We start from the raw sequence: 20,491 nt of genomic DNA, 5'->3' as shown, positions 1-20,491 counted from the left end.
ACAATTTACTCTCAGTAACAAAATATATTTTAAATCAAAAACAGATTCACACCTGCAGGCTATATAGACTCTCCAGTTCACCTGACCTGCAGAAACAAAAGAATCCCATGTAAACTTCGGTGTGGCAAGTGTCAAGTCACCCGTGTATATGAAGCCTTGATGCAGGATGGTCATATAATGCATCAAGGATTGTATTTGTGTCACTGTTCAGTACAACTTTTTAATGATGCTACATCAAATGCATGGATCTGAAATGTCCTTTCCTATATCTGGATTTAGGATAATTTGCTAGCAAAATTTTTAATATATGAAGTATTTGTGAGATAACATTGTCCATCCAGTGTCAACTAATCACATAAACTCATTTTGACATTACTATTTATTAGTAGGAAGGAAAGGAATATATGATACATCTTGCACTAAACACTTTAATATATATGTTCCTCTGCCCACAGGATAACATTTAAATGCCAAGCTTCTTTCCCACATTTTAGTACCAATACCACTTCAAAATCACTAAATAACTTTTTAGTATATTGAATTTTGCCCTCTTTTGTGATTTGCATTGCAATTTTGCATCTGTTATAGATTGAAATTTGCATTAAAATGAAACCTTCAGTCCAATGGGTCTTATGTAATTTGGGGTTTTGCAGAACCACCAATACAGTTAAAATCCAGGAGGTGGAAGCAGAGCATTGCAGACAAAAAGCCTTGCACACTTAAGTGAAATTCATCAGGAAGCAGCACAATCATTTATTAGCCACAAATCTAACTGTAATCATTTTAAACAAGTATTCATAATCTATCTTGTCTAGTACATTCTTGTAATGTAATTTGGAATGATTATATTTGGTCATTCATTCGAAAATCCTTACCATTAAACCCCATGTTGAGTGATGTGCATCCTGACTAGGCCAATGTTTAACAGGCAGCAAAATGTAGCCTACATGAAATATTGACATGGAGTAACAAACACTTATTAAAGGTAACAGTGTAACTGCAGACTGTAAAAACAATGCATATTGCAGGAAACTACAACTTATCTCTTTTGACATATTTCTTGGTGAAGTTGAGTTTCAGGATGCTCAGCCTGAAATTATCAAATAATTTTTCAACATTTAAAATAAAAACACAGCATAAATGATTAGTCACTATTGCACCTTTAAAAACACATGTCATTTAGAATAATGTAATGTTTCCTTTTGTTTAAAATAATTGTATCAAACACTAATAATGCTCCCAAAATCATTTGTAATCAAATCTCTTGATTGAATATCTTTAATTATCCATTATGGAATGAAGTTCTGTTTTAAAAACTGTATGCAACATGGGAGTCCACACAAGAAACTGCAACAGTTTTCAGGAATTTGACAGTTTACTCCAAACCACATTATATCTTCAGCACTTGGCTCCATACTGAATTAAAGACAGCTTATCTGCCCACTAAGTACCACGAATAGGAAATCCAACATTGTGATCAGGAAGTGAAGTTTGTTTTGCGTAACAATATCTGCCCTTTTGTTCTTTCTCTGACGTCTGCCGTAAGGTCTGTGGGTTATCCAGAATATTGGTGACTGAAAAGAGACATTACAAATAATCGTTAAAACAATACCTTATTTATCAGTGTTGGTGTTTATGACAAATCCCTGATAAAATGTGTCCACAGAATGATTTCTACATATTTACAAATACAAATAATTATTAATTATTGTCTTGTGACAGTAGAGGCCTGCACATGATTTGGTGCCTTCCCACAGAGGACAGTAAAAATGTCCATTATTTCATCTTCGTCCTTGTTCAGTAGCATCAGTCTTTTCCTCTGTATGTGATGTTTGTGAAGGTAGATGTGGCTCCTTTGTAGAGAGGATTGTGTCCCTGTTGGTCAAGTACACATAAAGAGACATACTGTAAGTTAAGTTCCACAGACACAAAATAAATTAGCCATGCTCTAAAAAGGCACTTCATTGGTCCTTAAGGAATTGTTGAAAATTAAAGTAAAAAATTAAAATAGCAACTCCACATGATTGCCTATACATGACACCCCTCCTTTTCTAGAATCTAACCTTGTGTGTTTACTCAGTGAGCATCTTAAAACTACATCTGATTCTTTGTGGTTTCAGGGCTATGGGATTTGGGTGTGCTTTTGAGGCCACAAAGAGGCCTATTACCAGTAAAAGGCTAATTAGCATTAGCTCATTTAAACCCAGCCCTTCCGTTGGCTGCCTTTTGTTCTGCTGGGAGTAACAGCATGCCACAAAAATAATAAAAAACATCTTCAGAAAACGAGAGCAAAAGACTGCGTGTGGCCTTTTGTGTGTGCGTGTGTGTGTATGAAGATGCAGGTATGATTGAGCGTGTGTGTGTCATGCCATGTTTAAAAAAAGAGTCCAAGGAAGGGGGATTTAGTAGCACCACTGCCTCAGTCTAAATGAATGCTGATTGTAACTTGATTTCTATCTTAGTACCGGACAAACACAGCAGATCGCAGCATTTACAGGCACATTCCACCTCGTGCAATATTCACTGACCGTGTCCCACTTGGCACGAGCACGTTCTTCCTCAAATTTGGCGAACTCTCGTCTGTCGTGGATGGTGACCAGCAGTTTCCAGATAAGCAGAGCTGCCAGGCCAAGGAACAAGATGGCTCCTGCCACCGACAGAAGCACCACCAAAATGTCTGGACCCTTGGGGCAGTCTGGATGGAAGGAGGAAGAGATACAGTTGTGCACACAGAAGAGAAGATAGGCCAAGAGCTACAGGCCAGAGGAAGTCTGATTTTATAAAGCTGTTTCCTCAAGGATGTGATGTTACATTTGTTGCGCCTCACTCATCTTATATATGCTATGACCTTTCAGATTCAGAAGTGTGCTTTTGGATTCCAGAGAACAGTCACACCTGTCATGCTGGTAGCATTTGGCATAAAACCAGGTGGTGTGGTTCCTTCTAGCATGAATGACAGGTGCTTTATTAAGGTTATCAGATGTGTGAAGTGATGCTAGAGAATGAGTAACATAACGGTGGTGACCCGAAGGCAATGGGACTTTTAAATACCAAAGAGCAGAGAGGAGGATGGGCCGAAGTGGAAAATAGCAACCTCACACAGGCCACAAATCTCCCTTCCCTCATTGTGGTCTGGCAAAACTCACCAGCAATTTGATTTACACAGTTTTAGGAAGGCTGTACAATAGATGACTGACAGTATTCTCTTTCAAAGAGTCATTAATGGACTGGAATAACATTTACTTGTTGTACTCTCCTTAGTCATTTTTCCCATCGTAAGCTGTTCTGGAAAACTTAACCATCAAATATGTTTCTGAATAAACTTGAGGGGAGTAACAGGCCAGGCAATGCTGAATCACTCTTCATTTTATGTCTGCAACTTCAAGTTTAAATAGTTGTTTGCAAGGTTCAGAAGTTTTGAGAGGAAACAAGTCACAAAATCATCTCAACACTCTTATTAGTTCACTGATTGGTTTGGCTTGTGGATGCCAGTCTTAATTGATTCTAAACGGATGTTTTCTAAACTGAAATCTTTCTTTGTGAGACTAGGAGAATGAAAGTAAAGGCCCTGAAAAGTATTTTCACAGTCAGCATCATCTACCATAGTTCCAACCATTTGGATCATTTCATATAAATTTTTTCTTTTGTTTTGTCTGAGCCCCTCTTACTAAGTCACTTAGTTGGAAATCTTATTCTGATCAGAAATGTTCCTAAACTTAAAAAATTTCAAACTGTTATAACACATATTTCATGCCACTTGAGGGCAGCAGAAACAAACTGTAAACGCAACACTGACATATTTTACATTTACGTAGATATCACAATTGGTTGCCTATTTACACATCCAGCAGATACTAAGCAACATTAATTTGCAGTCATGTTCCTAGCCTCCTGATAAATGTAAGTCTAATATTCACTCTTCTTTTAGGTCAGCTTTTGCCCCCACTAAAGGTGCGTCCACACCAAGAAAGATAACTTTACATATATCATTTTGAAAATCGTTTTAATGCAAACGGAGTCAACACTACAACTACACAACGACAGTGGTGAATGATATCGTTGGGATCATTTTCAGAGCATTTTGATGAATGACAGAAACACTGAAAGTCAGTCAAAATAAAATAAAGAACATCATTTTTCCTGAGACATACTGTTTTTGGAGCTGATGGGATCTCTGAAGTTAATTTAGTCCTTACTGAAGTATGAAAAAAAATTTCTCACGTGCAACTCTTGTAACACATGGGTTCTTCTAACTCCTGAACCCATATCCTTTTCTGAGCAACGTACAGCAGTAACAGGTCATCAAATTCCATTTTCCCTATTGGGGCCACTGTTTACAGAATGTTATTGTTCATCAGTGTAGATGCTCACATTATTAGTGTTTTCGTTATAGTATCACTCTTGGTGTGGACAGCCCTTAACTCCTGAGGGAAATATCTGTCTCTTTTAGGTGCTAGATGCTCCACTATATTCAACAACTAGCCAATAACACTGCCCATCTGCCGTTTGATGCAGGGTGGCCTACAGCGGGTTTTTTGAGCACAGCTACCTGCTGTGGCCGAAGAAAGACACAAGAGGGGTGAGAGTGAAGCAAAACAGCAAAGTTTTAGCCTGGAAAACCTGAACAATTAGCTGAAAGTCGCTAAGTTCTCTAGAGCTTTGAGGGGTGGTAATTCACGAGTGACCTTTTTCACATACAAGTACTGATCTGATCTGCTGTTTATATAAAAATATTAATCATAGCCGCTTTGATTTTGATTGTTGCACAATTCCACATTGTTGACAAAAATGCCTTACCTTTACACTTGTAGCCAAAGTGAGATCTGGTCCATATTTGTGTGTGTACTTGTTTGTTTGGTAGGCTAGATGTTTGTCTGTATATCTAGCCATTTTGCCTGTATGTGAGAGTGTTTTTGCATGCACATACATAGTACTGTTGGGAAACGTAGTGGGGCAAACAGGGTGAACTTTTACAGCCGACATCAAAGCTTGACTCCTCTTCCTCTCTCCTCTTTCCTGCTTTCCTCTATTTCCTGCTCTTCAACTGTCCCCTCTGATGCATATATTATGTTGACTGGTGCTGCAAGCTTATTATCCCATCTTCTCCTCCTCTCCTCTCTTTCTCCTTCACACAGCTTCATGTTTCCTTTTTAAATGTTCCCTATCTCTTTCTTTTGCTTACTTAGTCTCCTCTCTCTCTCCCTCTCCTGCTTGCCCCTCGAGGATTTGTAGAGTCAGCGGGTTCCAAGAGGACCTGGGCAGCTGTTTACGACCCTCTTTGACACGGCGGGGTGCAATGTGTTCAAGGCAAATTTTGGTGTACTTCTCTGCTACCCAGTTGTGCCTAAATTAAACACACACATTCATTAAAGGCAGACCCAGGGACAGACTTTCTCTGCGGGCACTGGTGGTCATTAAAGGCTGTGTTGCTGCCCCATACTCTTTCTATTTGGCCATTTAACAAGCAGATGAAGGGCATGCAGTAGGGAAGTGACAGCTTGTATTTGGGTGAAGAAAAACACACTGATTTCAGAAGTTTGCTAGAACTAATATTGGTTGAGTGGAGATGCATTGGCGTTTGTAGATTTTTTTGTAGACTTTTTACTGTTCGTCACTGTGGCTTCCCTCAGTATAATCTTAATCACATGTATACAGTAAGATACTTTCCTTAAAGTAGTATAAATGTTTTTTTTGGGCTCCTTAGGAGCAGCAGAACAACCTGTAAACACAACACTGACATATTGTCATTGTATAACATTGTTACGGCTAACGCTTAACAATTTCCTGATTGCTTACATGGAGTAGCATTAGCATTCATTTGGAGTTGTGTTTGTAGCCACCAACAAATGTTATGTCCAATATCCACACCTTGCCACTTGGCATTGTTCAGTTCAGGTAGTGTACAGTAAGTTATTCAGAACTTTACTGCTGAAAGAATGCCTTGAAACAATTTTCATGAGAAAGGAAAGAGGCAGTAAAACCAAAACAATGAATGCTGAAAGACAATAAAATGCTCAATAGCATAGGCTCTAATCCCCTTTGGTGCGAAAGTGCGAAAACTTTTACATTACACGTAGTTGTTTGAGCTATTATTAAATAAATATAAAATATTGATTTAGATATTTGTTTGTTAGATCAGGATCTCTCTTACCTGGCTCTTTGACAACAAACAAGATTGATTTGCCACTGGCGTCCTCATAGTACTGGAAGCGCTCCACGCAATCATCCTCATCTTTGTAAGTGCAGTTCACAGCATTTGCATCATGCAGCACTGCATGAAAATATAAGAGAAAATGGATGAATCAATTAATCAAGACATGTACACACAGATTTGTTGGTCTAGTTTGTGACATGTAAACTGAGTTTTGTAATTCTATAAAAACTTGTCTTGAAGTTCAAAGAAAAAACTTTCATAAACTTTATTAACACTCTTTTCATTGACGTAATCATTTAGGAGGCATTTTTGAATGATAACGAAGCAGCAGGACAACCTGTAAGCTGGTTTAGAAGTTGTAACTATTGGCTTTTGTCATTGCTTAATAATTTACTATTACTTTCATAGATCCATTATAGGCCACTAACATATTAACATTTGAGTTGCAGAGTTGTGAAAAACCTCTTTGGCTGGTGTTTATCCTCCTCCAGCATGATGACTTTTGCTTTAACATTTTAGCCAGCTTTAAAGGGATGTGATATTTGAAATAAGAAATCACATATTGTTTATTACTTCTACAGTCTTACTTGGTCTGGTATGGCCAGTAGCTCATGTTGACTAAAGTTAACTAACACAGGGAAACATAGATATTTTTATGTAACTGACATTACTAAGTCAGTTTGCTGACTTTTTTGTACTACTGTTCAGAAAAAGTTACACTGGATTGTTTTAATGAAAATAAAAAAATCAGGAAGATCGCTCCATTTGACTGTTCCACCTCTTACCTTCTTGGAAAGGTTTTCAGAACATCTAGACCTTCGCCAGTTATTACATTTATGGCTTCAGACTCGATGGCACTGGCTGAGTGAGAAACTGCACTTATTAAATATAAATTTTATAATTGCAAACATTATGGCTTATTGACATGGTTTACCAAAATTTATAATTACATTATTACCATATAAGACGGATCAAAGAACTAAAGGTATTTTTTCACAACCTGGCAACCCAAAACTTTTTCTTATTTATGGCTTTTCACAGATCTATGAAGCATAATAAATTTTTTTATTAACCATTAATCATGCCATTAGATGTAAACCCCTTACAAACAGGTGCCTTATTAGAAAGTAGTATCAACATTCAGTGAATTGTTTTTCTGCCTGGATTCTTGGTCAGCTGGATATCTCACCTAATTCATCCACAAGCACAATCTCATCCTTGCAGATTCGAGAGCAGGTGTTATCATCAAACAGCTTGCCCCTCTTGAAGTGCTTGCACTCCACACACTCCCTATATGAAGAAAAACATACATCAGGCCATCAGCTCATTTCAAATTGCTTTCTGGACACTTCATATGAGAACTCTCTGTGCAGACTGACTTCTTCATGGTGCAGGCGTCAGGGCAGGTGGGGCACTTGTCACATGTGGCCCCATAGGCACCTGGCTGGGTGCACTCACAGGCCCCGCACACACACTGGCCCCTTCCGCTGCACAACAGACCCAGGTTGGACATACAGGTGTCAGTACGTCTGGAGCAGTTACAGCTCTCACCCTGCCAGTCTGGTGCACACTGGCAGAAGCCACAGTTACAGACGCCATGACCTGGGAAAGAAGCAAGTATAGAGAAGGCGAAAAAACAACTTGATTTATAACTTGACCACTCACCCCCCCTTAAATGTTCTTTTACTGTAAGTAGGCTCAAAATTAGATTCAACATTTTTTTTCCCACCACACATACGCTGATATTCGGGTATGTGTTTGTCTGTTAAGAACACATAAATATATAATGCTAACATATGAACATAATATAGTATAGTATTCAATTCAAGATGTAGTTGTTTATGGCTTTATGTGTGATACGATCATCCTAAAATATATGTTATATATAGAAATCTTGACTTAAACTGAAAACCAGGTTGCACGTTTGTGGTGATGAATTCACCAAAATGTCTGTGGGGTTAAAGAGGTTTGACAAAGACGCTGTAACATTGTTTACTGGTATTTACACAGACAGAAGGGTGGTACACCGCAAAAGATGATGAGAATAAACAATAAAGGAGAGGAGGACAATGTGACCAAGTGAAATTCTGTGTGAGAAAGAGGGTGTGGTGGGAGTTGGGAAAGAGGGAGGAAAAAGGCAACAGTGCTCAGTGGGTGACATATAAAGATGATTGTAATTTTAGTTGTTGTGAATCATTTGTCTTTAACAGCCTACGTTTGATAGGCTAATATGGGGTCAAATTTGGTTTTTAATACCATGATACGTAAGTGTGAACTCCTTAATATACTGCTTTTTCCCTTTTTTGTTTCCCCTTTATCTTTTGATCTTATTCCACACTGCCTTGCACCATCATATATATTAATTGTCAGCTTGTTCCAACTCTTCATTAAAGCTACTTGATGTTTACACTGAGTGAAACATTTAGTCCTAAAACACTTTTCGATTAATTGCAAATATTATACACCACTTTATACACAAATCCCAAAATTCAGCCTGACACATTGGGTATCTTTGGAAATTTTGGGACCTCCACTAGAATTTAAAATAAAATTCTGTGGTTTTAAACAATGTTTGGCTGGTCAGCCGCATCACCCTTTTATGTTTATTTCCTGTTGCTATGACGTGTTTTAACTTCTTTAGAGAAATGACTATCCTGAGGAATACCTACCGCCTTTGCTTTGCCTTTAAACCTTTTGCCATCTTCAGCAACCATGTTGGCCTTGCTAAAATCAAGCCAGCAGTACACTTTACCAGGATTTCATCAAAATAATTATTTGTTTGCATCCATTCCAAATGTTACAAGTATAGTTTTACTGTAGCTCTGTCAGTCTGGAGCTCTTGACTTTGGATCCCAAACGCTGGAAAAAGTGGTAAGTCATGTTTCTCCAACTACTAGACCCATGTCATTGTGTACCTGTGTTGTCTGGAGAGCTTTTTATTTTTGGCTGCATGATTCAGTGTGTGTGTGAGACTGACTTTGTGTGCATTGGTTTGTTGTTATTCCATATATCTATTTGTGATGTGTGTGTGTGCATGCCAACAAGAGAGTGACAATGCAGAAAACATTGTGGCCTATTGCTGCAAAACAATGCCCAGATAAACAAAGAGACCGGAAGCTGCTTGGAACAGTCTGACTGGATAACCGTTAATCCATGAACAAACTGTCATTACCACTTGACCACAGGACCGCTGGCTTTTAATCAGACCATTCTGTGGGGAAAGAACATAGACTATGGTCCTCGAACTGAATAAGGTATTTCAAGACAGCAGCAGACCATGTTTTACACCCAGAACATTTCTAGTTCTCTCCCACTTGGCCCTTTTCTGACCAAACATGGGTTTATTTTTAGCTTCATTACACCACACTAGCCAATGAGTAAGCAGAAAGGTATTTTCATGTTAATCTATGGGCTTTGGAGAATACAGCAAAACAGGCGGGGGGGCTGAGTGATATATGCGATATCATGATCTGGTAAAGCTCGAGGGCAGGAGAGCAGTTTGTGGCTAAACTTGGTATTATGCAATTAACTATGGTGAATTAAAATATCTACTCAGCAATCTCAACACCAGTTCATGTGTTTTAACTTCTAATAAATGATGAAGAGGAATTACGTCAATGAAGTAGAACTCTTAAGGTGAGATGCATTTTGACTCCATGACCTCTACTGTTTGCACTTTATAGAGGCAATTTTGTCTTTTGTCAAACTATTCCCTTTCATTTCTTTGATAGGACTGAGTCCAAAAATAAACTTCAGGTATTAAATGAGATTAGGGAGAAAAACTGACTTCATGGATTCAGATCTTATTGTTGTAAACGTCTGTTCTATGAGATGCTGAATCCAAGAAGAAGTAATCCAACTGATGTTTGGCTTCTGCAGACTTTTTTCATATAAAAGTGTACCTCCATTTTTGGAGAAATTTCTGTCAAGAATTTAATACATGTTTTACTTTTGTCATTATTGAAAGGAAACGAACTGAGGTGGAAAAGTCTCTCATGAGATCTCAATTACAAACATCCTTGAGGCAACATGTGTTTTGACTTGATGACATACTGTCTCTTTTAAAACATTAAACGAAGAGGAGGATCATGAGGCTCTCAGTTAAAGCTCTTAACAATTACCAAACACAAACCCGTTCCCACTGTTTAAAAATCTTAGCCGCAATGGAGAAACATTCAAAAAAGTGAGAGTCCCCTCTGATGGGCTGGAAATAAAACAAAACTCTTTCTTCGTGCATGAATCCTGTTGAACTCAGTGATACAAAAGCTTGGCCTCTTTGATATAAACATACAACCTGAGCTTACACTCACACGCGGAGCACACACCACACCATGTGTTTATTGTGAATGGAGCCCATGTACAGGGCAGAAGGGAGAGTTGTTATTGTATGTAATTCTTCCCAGATGAGGTGAGTGGCAAGTCGGTGTGATGAAATGGACTGCCAACCCCCGACAGAAAAGGTACATACACAATGTTCATGATAGTCAGTGGGCCATTTTAACTTCCTGCACCTCTCAATTGTACCCATATCGTGTGGTGTGAGATGTTAACATAATGGTAAAGGAATAGTTTAACATTAATTTGTTAGTTTAACATTTCAGGAAAATATGCTAATAAATTTTTTTTCCAAGAGTTAGATGAGAAGATCAATACCGCCCCCATGTCTCTCTGCTAAATATGAATCAACAGCAGAAGGTTAGTCAGGCTTAGCTTAGTTTGGCTTAGCTTAGCTTAGTTTAGCGGAAGAAATAGAAACGGGGAAACAGCTATGTGTAAGACTATTTCATGGCTTGGTGCAGTACCTTTTCTGTCTGCCTACCTTGCAACCTCACAGTGATGATGAGAGACTTTACAAAGTCACTGCACCGGGACGAAAAATTGTTCGCCACATAACTCCCTTAAACAACAAAGTTTAATTTTTACTCTTCAGTTTTTGTGCTGATTAAACATATGAAATTTAGTTTGTTAATTCAGCTTTAGAGGTGTTAGGGTTAGTTTTGTTACCTTTGGACAGAGCCAGCCGTTTCCCCCATTTATAGTCTGCTTGCTAAGACCTGATGTCCTTTTTAGGCCTAACAAATTACTGTAGGACTTGGGTGCCAAATTATGCATAGATAACCTCACCTTTAAACAAGCTGATGTATGAAGAAGATCTTAAAATGAACGCATCACTAAAGTGGACAGAAGAAGCTGAAGAAGCTTTTCGTAAAATAGTCTTGGTGTCTAGTGCAGCACTTGCACTACCAGACTATAGCAAACCCTTTGTCCAGATGGTGGACTGTAAGGGACAGTTTATGACGTCAGTACTAACTCAACAATATGGGGATAAAATGAGACCAATTGCATATTTTTCCTCTAAACTGGATAGTGTGGCATACGCATTACCACATTGTGTACGCAGTAATAGCAGCCTCTGTGACTATAGAAAGATGCGCCACCCTGAACCCGGCAACGCTGCTGCCAACAGCAGACGACGGAGAAAAGCATTACTGTCAGACAGTAGCTGAAGAAACAGCTAAAAGTAGACTTGACCTTAAAGATCAACCTCTCCAGGAAGGGGAAGTTATCTTTGTAGATGGTTCTTCGCGAAAAAATGAGTTCGAAGAAACATTAACAGGTTATGCCATGGTGACAAAGACCGCAGTACTAAAAGCGGAACAACTAATACCCAGTTGCTCTGCACAAGCAGCAGAGCTAATAGCACTAACTGAGGCATGTAAACTAATGAAAGGAAAGACGGCCACTATATACACAGACAGCCAGTATGCATATGCTACTGTGCATGTGTTTGCCCAGTACTGGAAAAATCGAGGCATGATAACCTCTACAGGGACGGCAGTAACACATGCCAAAATTCTGACTGAACTGCTTGATGCCGTACAGCTCCCAGAGACAGTGGCCATCTGCAAATGTGCAGCACATACATCTGGAACGGATGAGGTGTCTGTAGGAAACGCTTTTGCAGACAGAATGGCTAAAGCAGCAGCTACAGGGAAGCACAATGTTCTTGCAGTAATAGAACACGACGTAGTAGCATCCCTAGTTGTGGATGAAATTTCTGTCAACTGACTTATTGTTTCAGCCCTACTCATTCAGCTTAAGATGCTCAGGAAATTTAATACAAGAAATGTGAACCTCCTTCTCATTTTAACTCATAAGATCTTACCTGAGCACAGTTCCCCCTTGTAGCGAAGGCAGTTGAAGTCATCACACTCACACAGCTTTCCCCAGACTTTTCCAAAGTCACTGCTGTGGCACACACACTGGCCACATACACAATCTCCACGGCCGCTGCAGATGGCAGACTGAGGTCCTCCAGAGCCTATGGGTGCAGTGCAGCGGTCCTGCTCTGTGGGGTTATAGTCCCCCTCTGCACACTCACAGTGTGGCCCCAGGCGGCCTGGGTGGCACAGGCAGATGCCACACTCGTAGGTGCCGTTGCCTTGGTTACATTTGGGGCTATTGGGCTGGGCTTTGGTCTGGCACTCGCAGTCGCACTCAAAGGTGATGGTGATGGAAAGGGAGTCCTTGAAGCCCACTGGTTTAATGATGAAGGTTTTGTTCTTCTCTTTGGGGCAACCGCGAGCTCTGGCCTCCACACTGAAAGAGACCTGGATGAGAGGAGGAAATTGTCAAAGTTGAAGTATTTGGTTCAAACATGTTTAGATTCTTTTTAAATGTACTCACTCACACACACACACACACACACACACATACACACACAACCTTTGTAAAACCGACAAAGGTTGCTTTGCATGCTTATGTGTCACCCTGGTGCAGATTATGCAACGTGTACTTCAGGTTCAGTTAATGTTCATTTTATAGCCGCTCGAATTGTGAGCATTGTCTAATCTCTGTCTGTGGAAACAGCACAAAGATGTGACAAAGGGAATGCCTCCATATGTACATAGTCAAAGTAATTGTTCATTCAACATTACACCCAAATCTGGTAAACGTCCAAAAGTGGGCTGTTACTACATCTGGAGAGAAAGCCATATATGGCAAAAATAAGAGGGGCTGAGGCAGAGAGAAAGTAATGTGAAAAAAAATGTGAGTAGGCCAAAAAATGTCACCTGGAGTGCGGAGAGAACAGCGAAAAGAGCCAAAGAAGCTGCGATAAAGAAAACATGCAAAAAAAAGGGTACAAACTCTTTAAGCAGACAATTTGCTCTAAATGGAGTTGGCAGAAGAAGGACGGAAAGAAAACGGAGAGGAAAACTATGAAAGACAACCTCAGAGACAGCGCTGTTCCCCCTTTTTTCATCATCTGCTCTTTGACACCATGAGGAAATAGGAAAAACAAATCCTACTTTAAATATCTGCAGATAGCAGCAAGAAGGGAAATGGAAAGAAACCAAAAATAAGGTGAAAAATAGTATTTGGAAGTAACATGTGATTTCTGTAGTCAAGACATGGTTTGTCCCTTGGTATTTTTAATCCACAGAGGTAGGACATGTTGACTGATGGTGAAAAGGTTGGCATGAGAGTCGATAATATTGTTTTCCTGCAATACAAATTGTTACCATATTATAGGCAAATAATTATTTAAGGCTGTTGAGATGCTTTTTGCCAAGTATCTATGATACCATAAGGAGTAAGAGTTTAAACAGGGAAACAAGACTGAGGATGAGAGCATTAACACTAGTAAATACACTGGTTTGGGGTCCTTTGACAAACATTTTCCTTTTAGAAAAGGTTTAAAATCAAGCCATATTGCATTGATTCTTCTATGGTGAGTGTTTCTGATATGGAATGATAGTATTGGGTACATTTATAAACAACATCTCCAAGCGGTGCCAAGATACATGCAGGTCTAAGGGGTCACATGGTGACTAAAGCAATAAGCAATAAGAGACATAAAATTATGTTTGCTTTCCAAACTTTCATCCAATTTTTCTTTTTCATCTTCAGGCCACCAAAAATCCTTCACAGTAATGTCAGAGTCGAGGGGTCAAAAGCAGGAATTGGACATTGACATGGACTGACCGTGTCTCCTATCTTTAGTCCAGAGCAGGATTTGAGGCCAGGAATGAGCTCTCCATTCAGACAGGTGGCGTTGAAGGACAGTGACAGCTCCTCCGGGACACCTTGAAGCTCCAGCTCCACCTTGGAACGGATTTTCTGGCAGCACCAATCGAGGAAAACAGCGGAAAACACATACACATGGAGGGATGAACATATAGACTTGTCACAAGGACAAAATCGCATGTTAGGTTTCAAATTTGGTTGTGCAGAGCCTAATCCCATGCTCAGACCAGCAAAATCAAATCTGATTTCAATAACATCGCTGTCTGTTATAGAAAAAATAAAATAATAATAAAAATTTAAAAAATTTAACAATTTTCAAGTCAAATCCTGCTTCCTTCTCCCAATTTGAATTCATGACATGTAATTTCCAGCTTTAATTACATATAAGCTTATACAATAATGCATGACACATCACAAAGTCGCAGCCACAATTAAAACTAAAATACATTTTCACCTATTCTCTGCATGATAAACGCAAATGAAACATAAACCATGAAACACTGCCAGGACTCTCCCAGACTTTGTCAGCTCCACACGCACAAGACTTTGGCTCAACTGTGTGTATGACTCAGACACTGTGGGTGTGTGTCAGCAGACACATGTCATCCACTGCAACACTGTCTAGTCTAGTCTAAGGTGTGTGTGTGTGTATGTGTGTGTGTGTGTGTGTGTGTGTGTGTGTGTGTGTGTGTGTTTGTGTGTGTGTCTGTAACACTTACAGCGTAAGCCTTCAGTATGAGCTGAACAACATTGCCCGAGTCGTTGGACAGTGTTCCTACTGTGGTGCCAGGAATCAGCTCACTGTAGTTCTATAAAACAGAAAGACACACAAACCTAACTGTTGTCATCCTGCACAGTTAGGGAAACTATTTACAAACCATAATTATTACTAATCGCTAACGTATCATCAGTCCCAATTATGTATAAAACACACACCTAAATTTACATATGTTGTAAAACATTGTTAAAATGTAGTATATTGACCCTTAAAATAGGTCAAATATTCAATGGAATTCAATTGTTTTTTTGTTGATGATAAATTAATTATTGTAATTATAAAAATATTGTCAATAAAATGTTTTACCACTACTTACGTATATATAATTTAATTATGTGTTATTACACTATTCAATAGAAAGATTAGGCCTTTTTGTGGACCTTTAATGACAAGAAACAACAGGTACCAAAAAAAGGAAACTTGAGGCAGTTAAGCTTGTGACGCAATGTCACAATGGCTGAATTGTTTTCATGGTATGATATAGTTGTGAGAGGTTTTCCAAACATTTAATGTTTTATGGTACACAAATAATTGAGTAAAAACATGCTAAAAAAGCACAAGTGTGAAAAACTCTGACTCATATCTTCACAATGTTCTTAAATTCATGACCTGTTTTCCTTTATGAACAATGACGGTTTGATCTCTTATTCTCTCTAATTCCTGCAAATAGTCCCTTTCATTGTTAAACTGTTTTCAGTTTGGGAAAAACTGAGTTTGTATCTTGCTTTGTCTGAACAGTGTATAATAGTGATTAATTTGGAGTTTCCAGTCTTCCGGTGCAGGATCCAAGAATCTTTGCTTAAAACCAGTGAGGTTTGGAGAACTTTAGCTAACACCCTAAAATGTACTTGGGATGAGATCTTCTCAGTTTCAGTATAAAAACTTAATTTACTTTTGTGGACAGAACTTGAATAGAATAAAATGCTGAGCTGCAGAGCTCCTGACCTGGTACAGACGAACCACAGGGTTGGTGACAGCAAAGATGAGATTGATGTTGTTCTCTGACATCTTCTCTGTGATCAGCGCTAGAGATGGGTAATCCTGTGGGGCCAAAACCGGGCGGTGTGGTTAGCACATGCAAACATAAACATTGAAATGCTCCTTTTCAAATTTGTACAGTCCTTCAAATTCAATGTATTTCATTTCATGTAGTTTCTATGTCATACTGCTTCTGTCCACTGTCTGCGCACCAATCACACACTTAAATCACACACTAACCATGGTGGTAGACATGCTGTACATGTTGTCATAGTTGAGGTGACACTTCCCATCGTTGGGTTGCACGATTCCAGCCAGACGACCGTCCAGAGCCACGTGAGTCTTAGCATCCGAGGTGAAGATCAGAAGGTGGGATGCACCAGGGCGCCAACCGATCTGATCCTAGTTCCCATCAAACAGTAAAAGGAAAGGAGATCAAACTATTTCATTTAGCTTTTGAAATCCTGAAATGCTTGTGTATGTGTTTGAAAGAAGAGACAAAGAATGTAAAACAAAATCAGAGTTACGCGTGTGAGACAGTGAGTGTGTTTGCACATGCAGTTTGTCTCTTCACCTTGCACACAGCAGCCTGGATGATGGCATCAAAGCCTCCCTCTGGGGCATCTCGGTTTCTGGACACCATCTGCTTTTTCACTTCCTCTGTGAAGCGGCTCACCTCCTCCGTCAGAGACAGAACATGTTTGTAGCCAAACTGGGGCAGGCAGGTGGTGTTAATGCTGTCAATGAAACAGAGTTCAACTGATCAGGGTTGAGCAGAGCTGCTGTCAGCTTGTTCATTCATCTGAACATCTGTTTGCATGTTAAATTAAACACAATCAGGTTAAATGAGTTTACATGTTTAAAAATGTATTCAAATGTGCAAATGTGGATGCAAATCTCCAAAAATACTTAGGTGCTGTATTTTTTGTTGTGTAGCAATTTTTTTAGATATTTTAGTCTGGACCAAAGTGGACAGACACAACGTTGCCCTCTTTAAAGTTGTTCCTGTCGTTCATCAGTAAATCTCCCTGCTGTTAGTTTCCCCAAGAATTATGTTAAAAAGGGCTCTCTTGCACTGCCTGTGGACCCATCATTCCCTTTTTGTACACTGCTACACCAAAACTCTCCACGTCTTATCTTCTACACAAACATTCCTGGAGGCTGGATCTCGGCAGACTGTGTGTAAGTGGGTAAGTGAATGACCCCAAGAAAGCTTAAATCACCGAATCAGCCTCAGAGGAGCCTTTGGGTGGGGTTACGACAGTTTGCACTGGGACACTCTTACTCTTTGGGTAGATTACGTGCGGCTGATTCAGAGCAGCTGACCATGCACTATGGAGCCACTGTAAGCCTTTAACAAGTGCTGTGACTATGAGCCTGTTAGCATTTTTACACTGCAATGCTGTGTTTAAAGAAGTACTCACAAAAATGACATCATCTGCATAATGAAGCTACTTCCCACATGCAGACATAAACAACCGCTGAAATTAACACCAGTGGGTACGTATTAGGAATGCAAAAAAAAAACCTTTAAGTTTGAGAAGGCGCTCTTTTGCTCTCCCGTCTGTTAAATTACAGCCAGGAGAGCAAAAATGTTGAGGTTTTCCTTTAAGAATCCCCCCAGTTGTTTTATACATTTTGAACATGTGTCTCCAAATTGTAACTCGGAGGAGTTTCCCTTTTTTACAGTAAAACATGACCAAATAACAATAATAAAATTATTATCAGGATGATACACTTCAAATAAACGGTAACTGACATAATAAATTGTTGTTTTGTCTCTTTTGTTTGAGAATATTTCTATCTGGATGTAACCAGGTCAGCATGTATTGTCCAAGATGGTTGAATACACAGCTGATAAAACTTCTGTCCACAAAGCTGCGACTTAAAGCCCAACTCGCTTCTCTTTTACCTGTAGCAAGGGTTCTTCACAGCCTCTTTGGGGGAGATGTACATGTAAGGTGAGAGCGGCTTGTCCACAAAAGCCCCAAAGCCCATGCGTAGGTTGCTGGTGGTGCGGTTCATGGCCTCGGCCAGGCCTTTGCCCAGTGTCCTCAGGCGGAAGAGGTCATCATTCATGGAGTAGGAGAGATCCATAAGGTAGTATAGATCTACAGGGTAGTCCTCTACCTGACGCACCTTTACTGTGAAGCGCTGAGCATCATCTGGTAAATGGGATAAAGAAATACCAAATAGTTTTTGCTTGATGTAATTGATATTAAACTTCTGTTGTAACTATTGTATGTAACTTACCTCTAAATCAAAACACAACCTTTCTGATACACACAGTTGTAAAAACCATTAACTCAGATGGTAACCCCTACCTGGTCTGAGGGTGATGTGTAGTTTCTGGGGCTTTATCTGGGTGACGCTTTGTGTGGCACCTGCCGCCTTGTTGCTGAGGGGCCGGTTCTCGATCACATGCAGTCTGCTGGTTGGAGACGCCAGAGCTGATGGAGCACAGCCCGCCGCCACCAGCTCATTCTTCAGATTGCAGCGGGAAGAACTGGCAACCCCCTGGCCGAAATCCTGACAGAAGAGGTGGGACATTTTTATACAGAAAAGCAGTCCGTTTCCGGCAACCTCCTCACCGGTTTAGAAGCACTTTGTAATCAAATAGTTTATTTACAGAAATCCCATCTGTAATTAAGCTGCATTGAGAAAGAAGGGCATATTGGATTCATTTGAAGGCTAAACTGTAACAGGGTGGACAAATTCCAGAAATGGTCCAACATTAAGTTTCTGTTTAAAAACATCCTGGAATAAAGAAGCACTCGAACAAACTCTGGACTTAAAAGGCAAAAATTCCATCATTTCCACCACTTAATTCCACTTTAAATAAAATTGAAAGGGTACTGGGTAGATTTGACTTCAAAAAAAGCATTAAGAAATGGTTTCTTTCATTTTCACCTGAACCTCTTTGATGTTTTCAGAAAAAAACAAAAGAAACTTGGCTGATGAGGGTATCTGTACCACCGTGCACCAGCCTGGCAGACAGCTTAATGCCTAAATGAAGTGAAGTGGAAAAGAAGGAACCCACCTCCTGGAAGCACCACGCACAGCTGGGGTGCACAGCCAGACATTGCTTGCATGTGCTGGCCCCTCTGGAGGTGCAGACGTTTAAACCTGTAACCAAAAGGGGAGTTATTTCTCCAAACATACAGCTATTCTTCATTCATTATGTCAGAAATTATAGGGCTTATCTCCTATGGTGAATAATTCTATTTAAAATAATAACTTATGAATGTGACATCAGAATGTTAGTTTTTCAGTAAAAAAAATGAAAAATACAACAAGTTCAAACGTTTAAGAAAAATATATCATTAGATCTGCTTTTGATAACATTTTGGCCCAATGAAACCACATCTTTTTAGTTCCTGGATGTGATTAAAACTATTTACTCTGCACAAATGACGCATCATTTTGCTTTCTAAATTAATGCCACAAATGCAAGAAATAACTTGCCAATTAAGTTGAGCAAAGGGTATTGACACCCTAAAGTGGACATGTTGCCATGACAGGCAAATTCTGTCCCGGTAGAAGCAACAGACTATGTGAACCTATGGTTATTTATTTTATTTTCTAGGGAGCAAATTTGCCTTTTTTTGTGAACATAATTTTATAGTCTTGATATAAAGGGAACTTGCCACAAGACTGCAGAAAATGCATCATGTGTCTTCCTCTACAACATGTTCTTGCCACACGGGCAAACATGAAAACGGCAGAACAGAAAATTAAAACTTACCACACACTCCTGTGAAGATAGAAAGAGTAAGGATCAAGACACACATCCATAATATCCTTTGCGCCTGGAGAGCACCCATCCTGGTGCGGGCTCTCTGTGAGCACGGAGTCTGTCAACGAGCTCTGGTGTAGGTACAAGTAGAAAAGAACAGGAAAAAACAAAAACTTTCTTCATCTGCAATCGACACAACTCCAAATAGAGTCAAATGTCTTGGAGCCACCCCTCCCTATACTCCCCATCCGCAGCTCTCATTATCATACTATAACGGTGGGCGGAAATGTGCAGCATCCTGTGAGTTAGGATATTTTATGTTGATGGAGGAGAATGTGACATACTGTAAGCAGGCTTGTTGTTTTGCACTCGGGAAACTGTTTTACTGAACATCGCATTATATGTTGTGTAATATTCAAATGTAATAATAAATTGGACTGTGCATAAAAAATTGTAACCAAATGTCTCAACAAAAAACAAATTTAGGTTTTATTGGCTTCACAACTAAAATGTTTAGAATTCATCGATCTATACCAGTGAGCAATATGTCTACATGAAGTTTGCATGAGTATACACGTCCTCTAGTGGATATATGCTGTAAGTCACCAAAACAGCTCTCCTCTGTGTGTGTGATCACCTTGGCTGCAGGAATGCACAAGGGAATAATAAGTCTATTTTAATTTAATTTTATTTTTGCCACATATTAGCATATAGTGACTCAAAATGTGTTGAGGATGAAACTTAGCCAAATACTGGCCTAATATTTAAATGTTTTAACAGAAAGGTGAAGGTTGTTCTCATTAGCTTCACATCTGGT

At 39.5% G+C, this 20,491-nt stretch overlaps 1 protein-coding gene across 1 annotated transcript; it reads right to left on the bottom strand.

Moving 5' to 3' along the window:
* Positions 1 to 724: 724 nt before the first annotated feature.
* itgb3b (integrin beta 3b) lies at positions 725 to 19,820 on the bottom strand. The gene is made up of 15 exons (XM_046069096.1): positions 19,684 to 19,820; positions 18,979 to 19,064; positions 18,263 to 18,467; positions 17,851 to 18,103; positions 16,513 to 16,675; positions 16,179 to 16,340; positions 15,906 to 16,001; positions 14,902 to 14,991; positions 14,141 to 14,275; positions 12,321 to 12,765; positions 7,534 to 7,756; positions 7,344 to 7,444; positions 6,152 to 6,271; positions 2,529 to 2,695; positions 725 to 1,875 (listed from the first exon to the last, which is right to left on the bottom strand). Exons 1-15 carry the CDS (start codon positions 19,760 to 19,762, stop codon positions 1,807 to 1,809), a joined length of 2,394 nt encoding a protein of 797 aa, XP_045925052.1. The 5' UTR covers positions 19,763 to 19,820; the 3' UTR covers positions 725 to 1,806.
* Positions 19,821 to 20,491: the final 671 nt, after the last annotated feature.

This window comes from Micropterus dolomieu, linkage group LG14 (assembly GCF_021292245.1).
Source record: "Micropterus dolomieu isolate WLL.071019.BEF.003 ecotype Adirondacks linkage group LG14, ASM2129224v1, whole genome shotgun sequence".
Classification (NCBI taxonomy): Eukaryota; Metazoa; Chordata; class Actinopteri; order Centrarchiformes; family Centrarchidae; genus Micropterus; species Micropterus dolomieu.
Note: the sequence above shows the minus strand (reverse complement) of the source record. Positions and strands in the feature narration are given on the sequence as shown.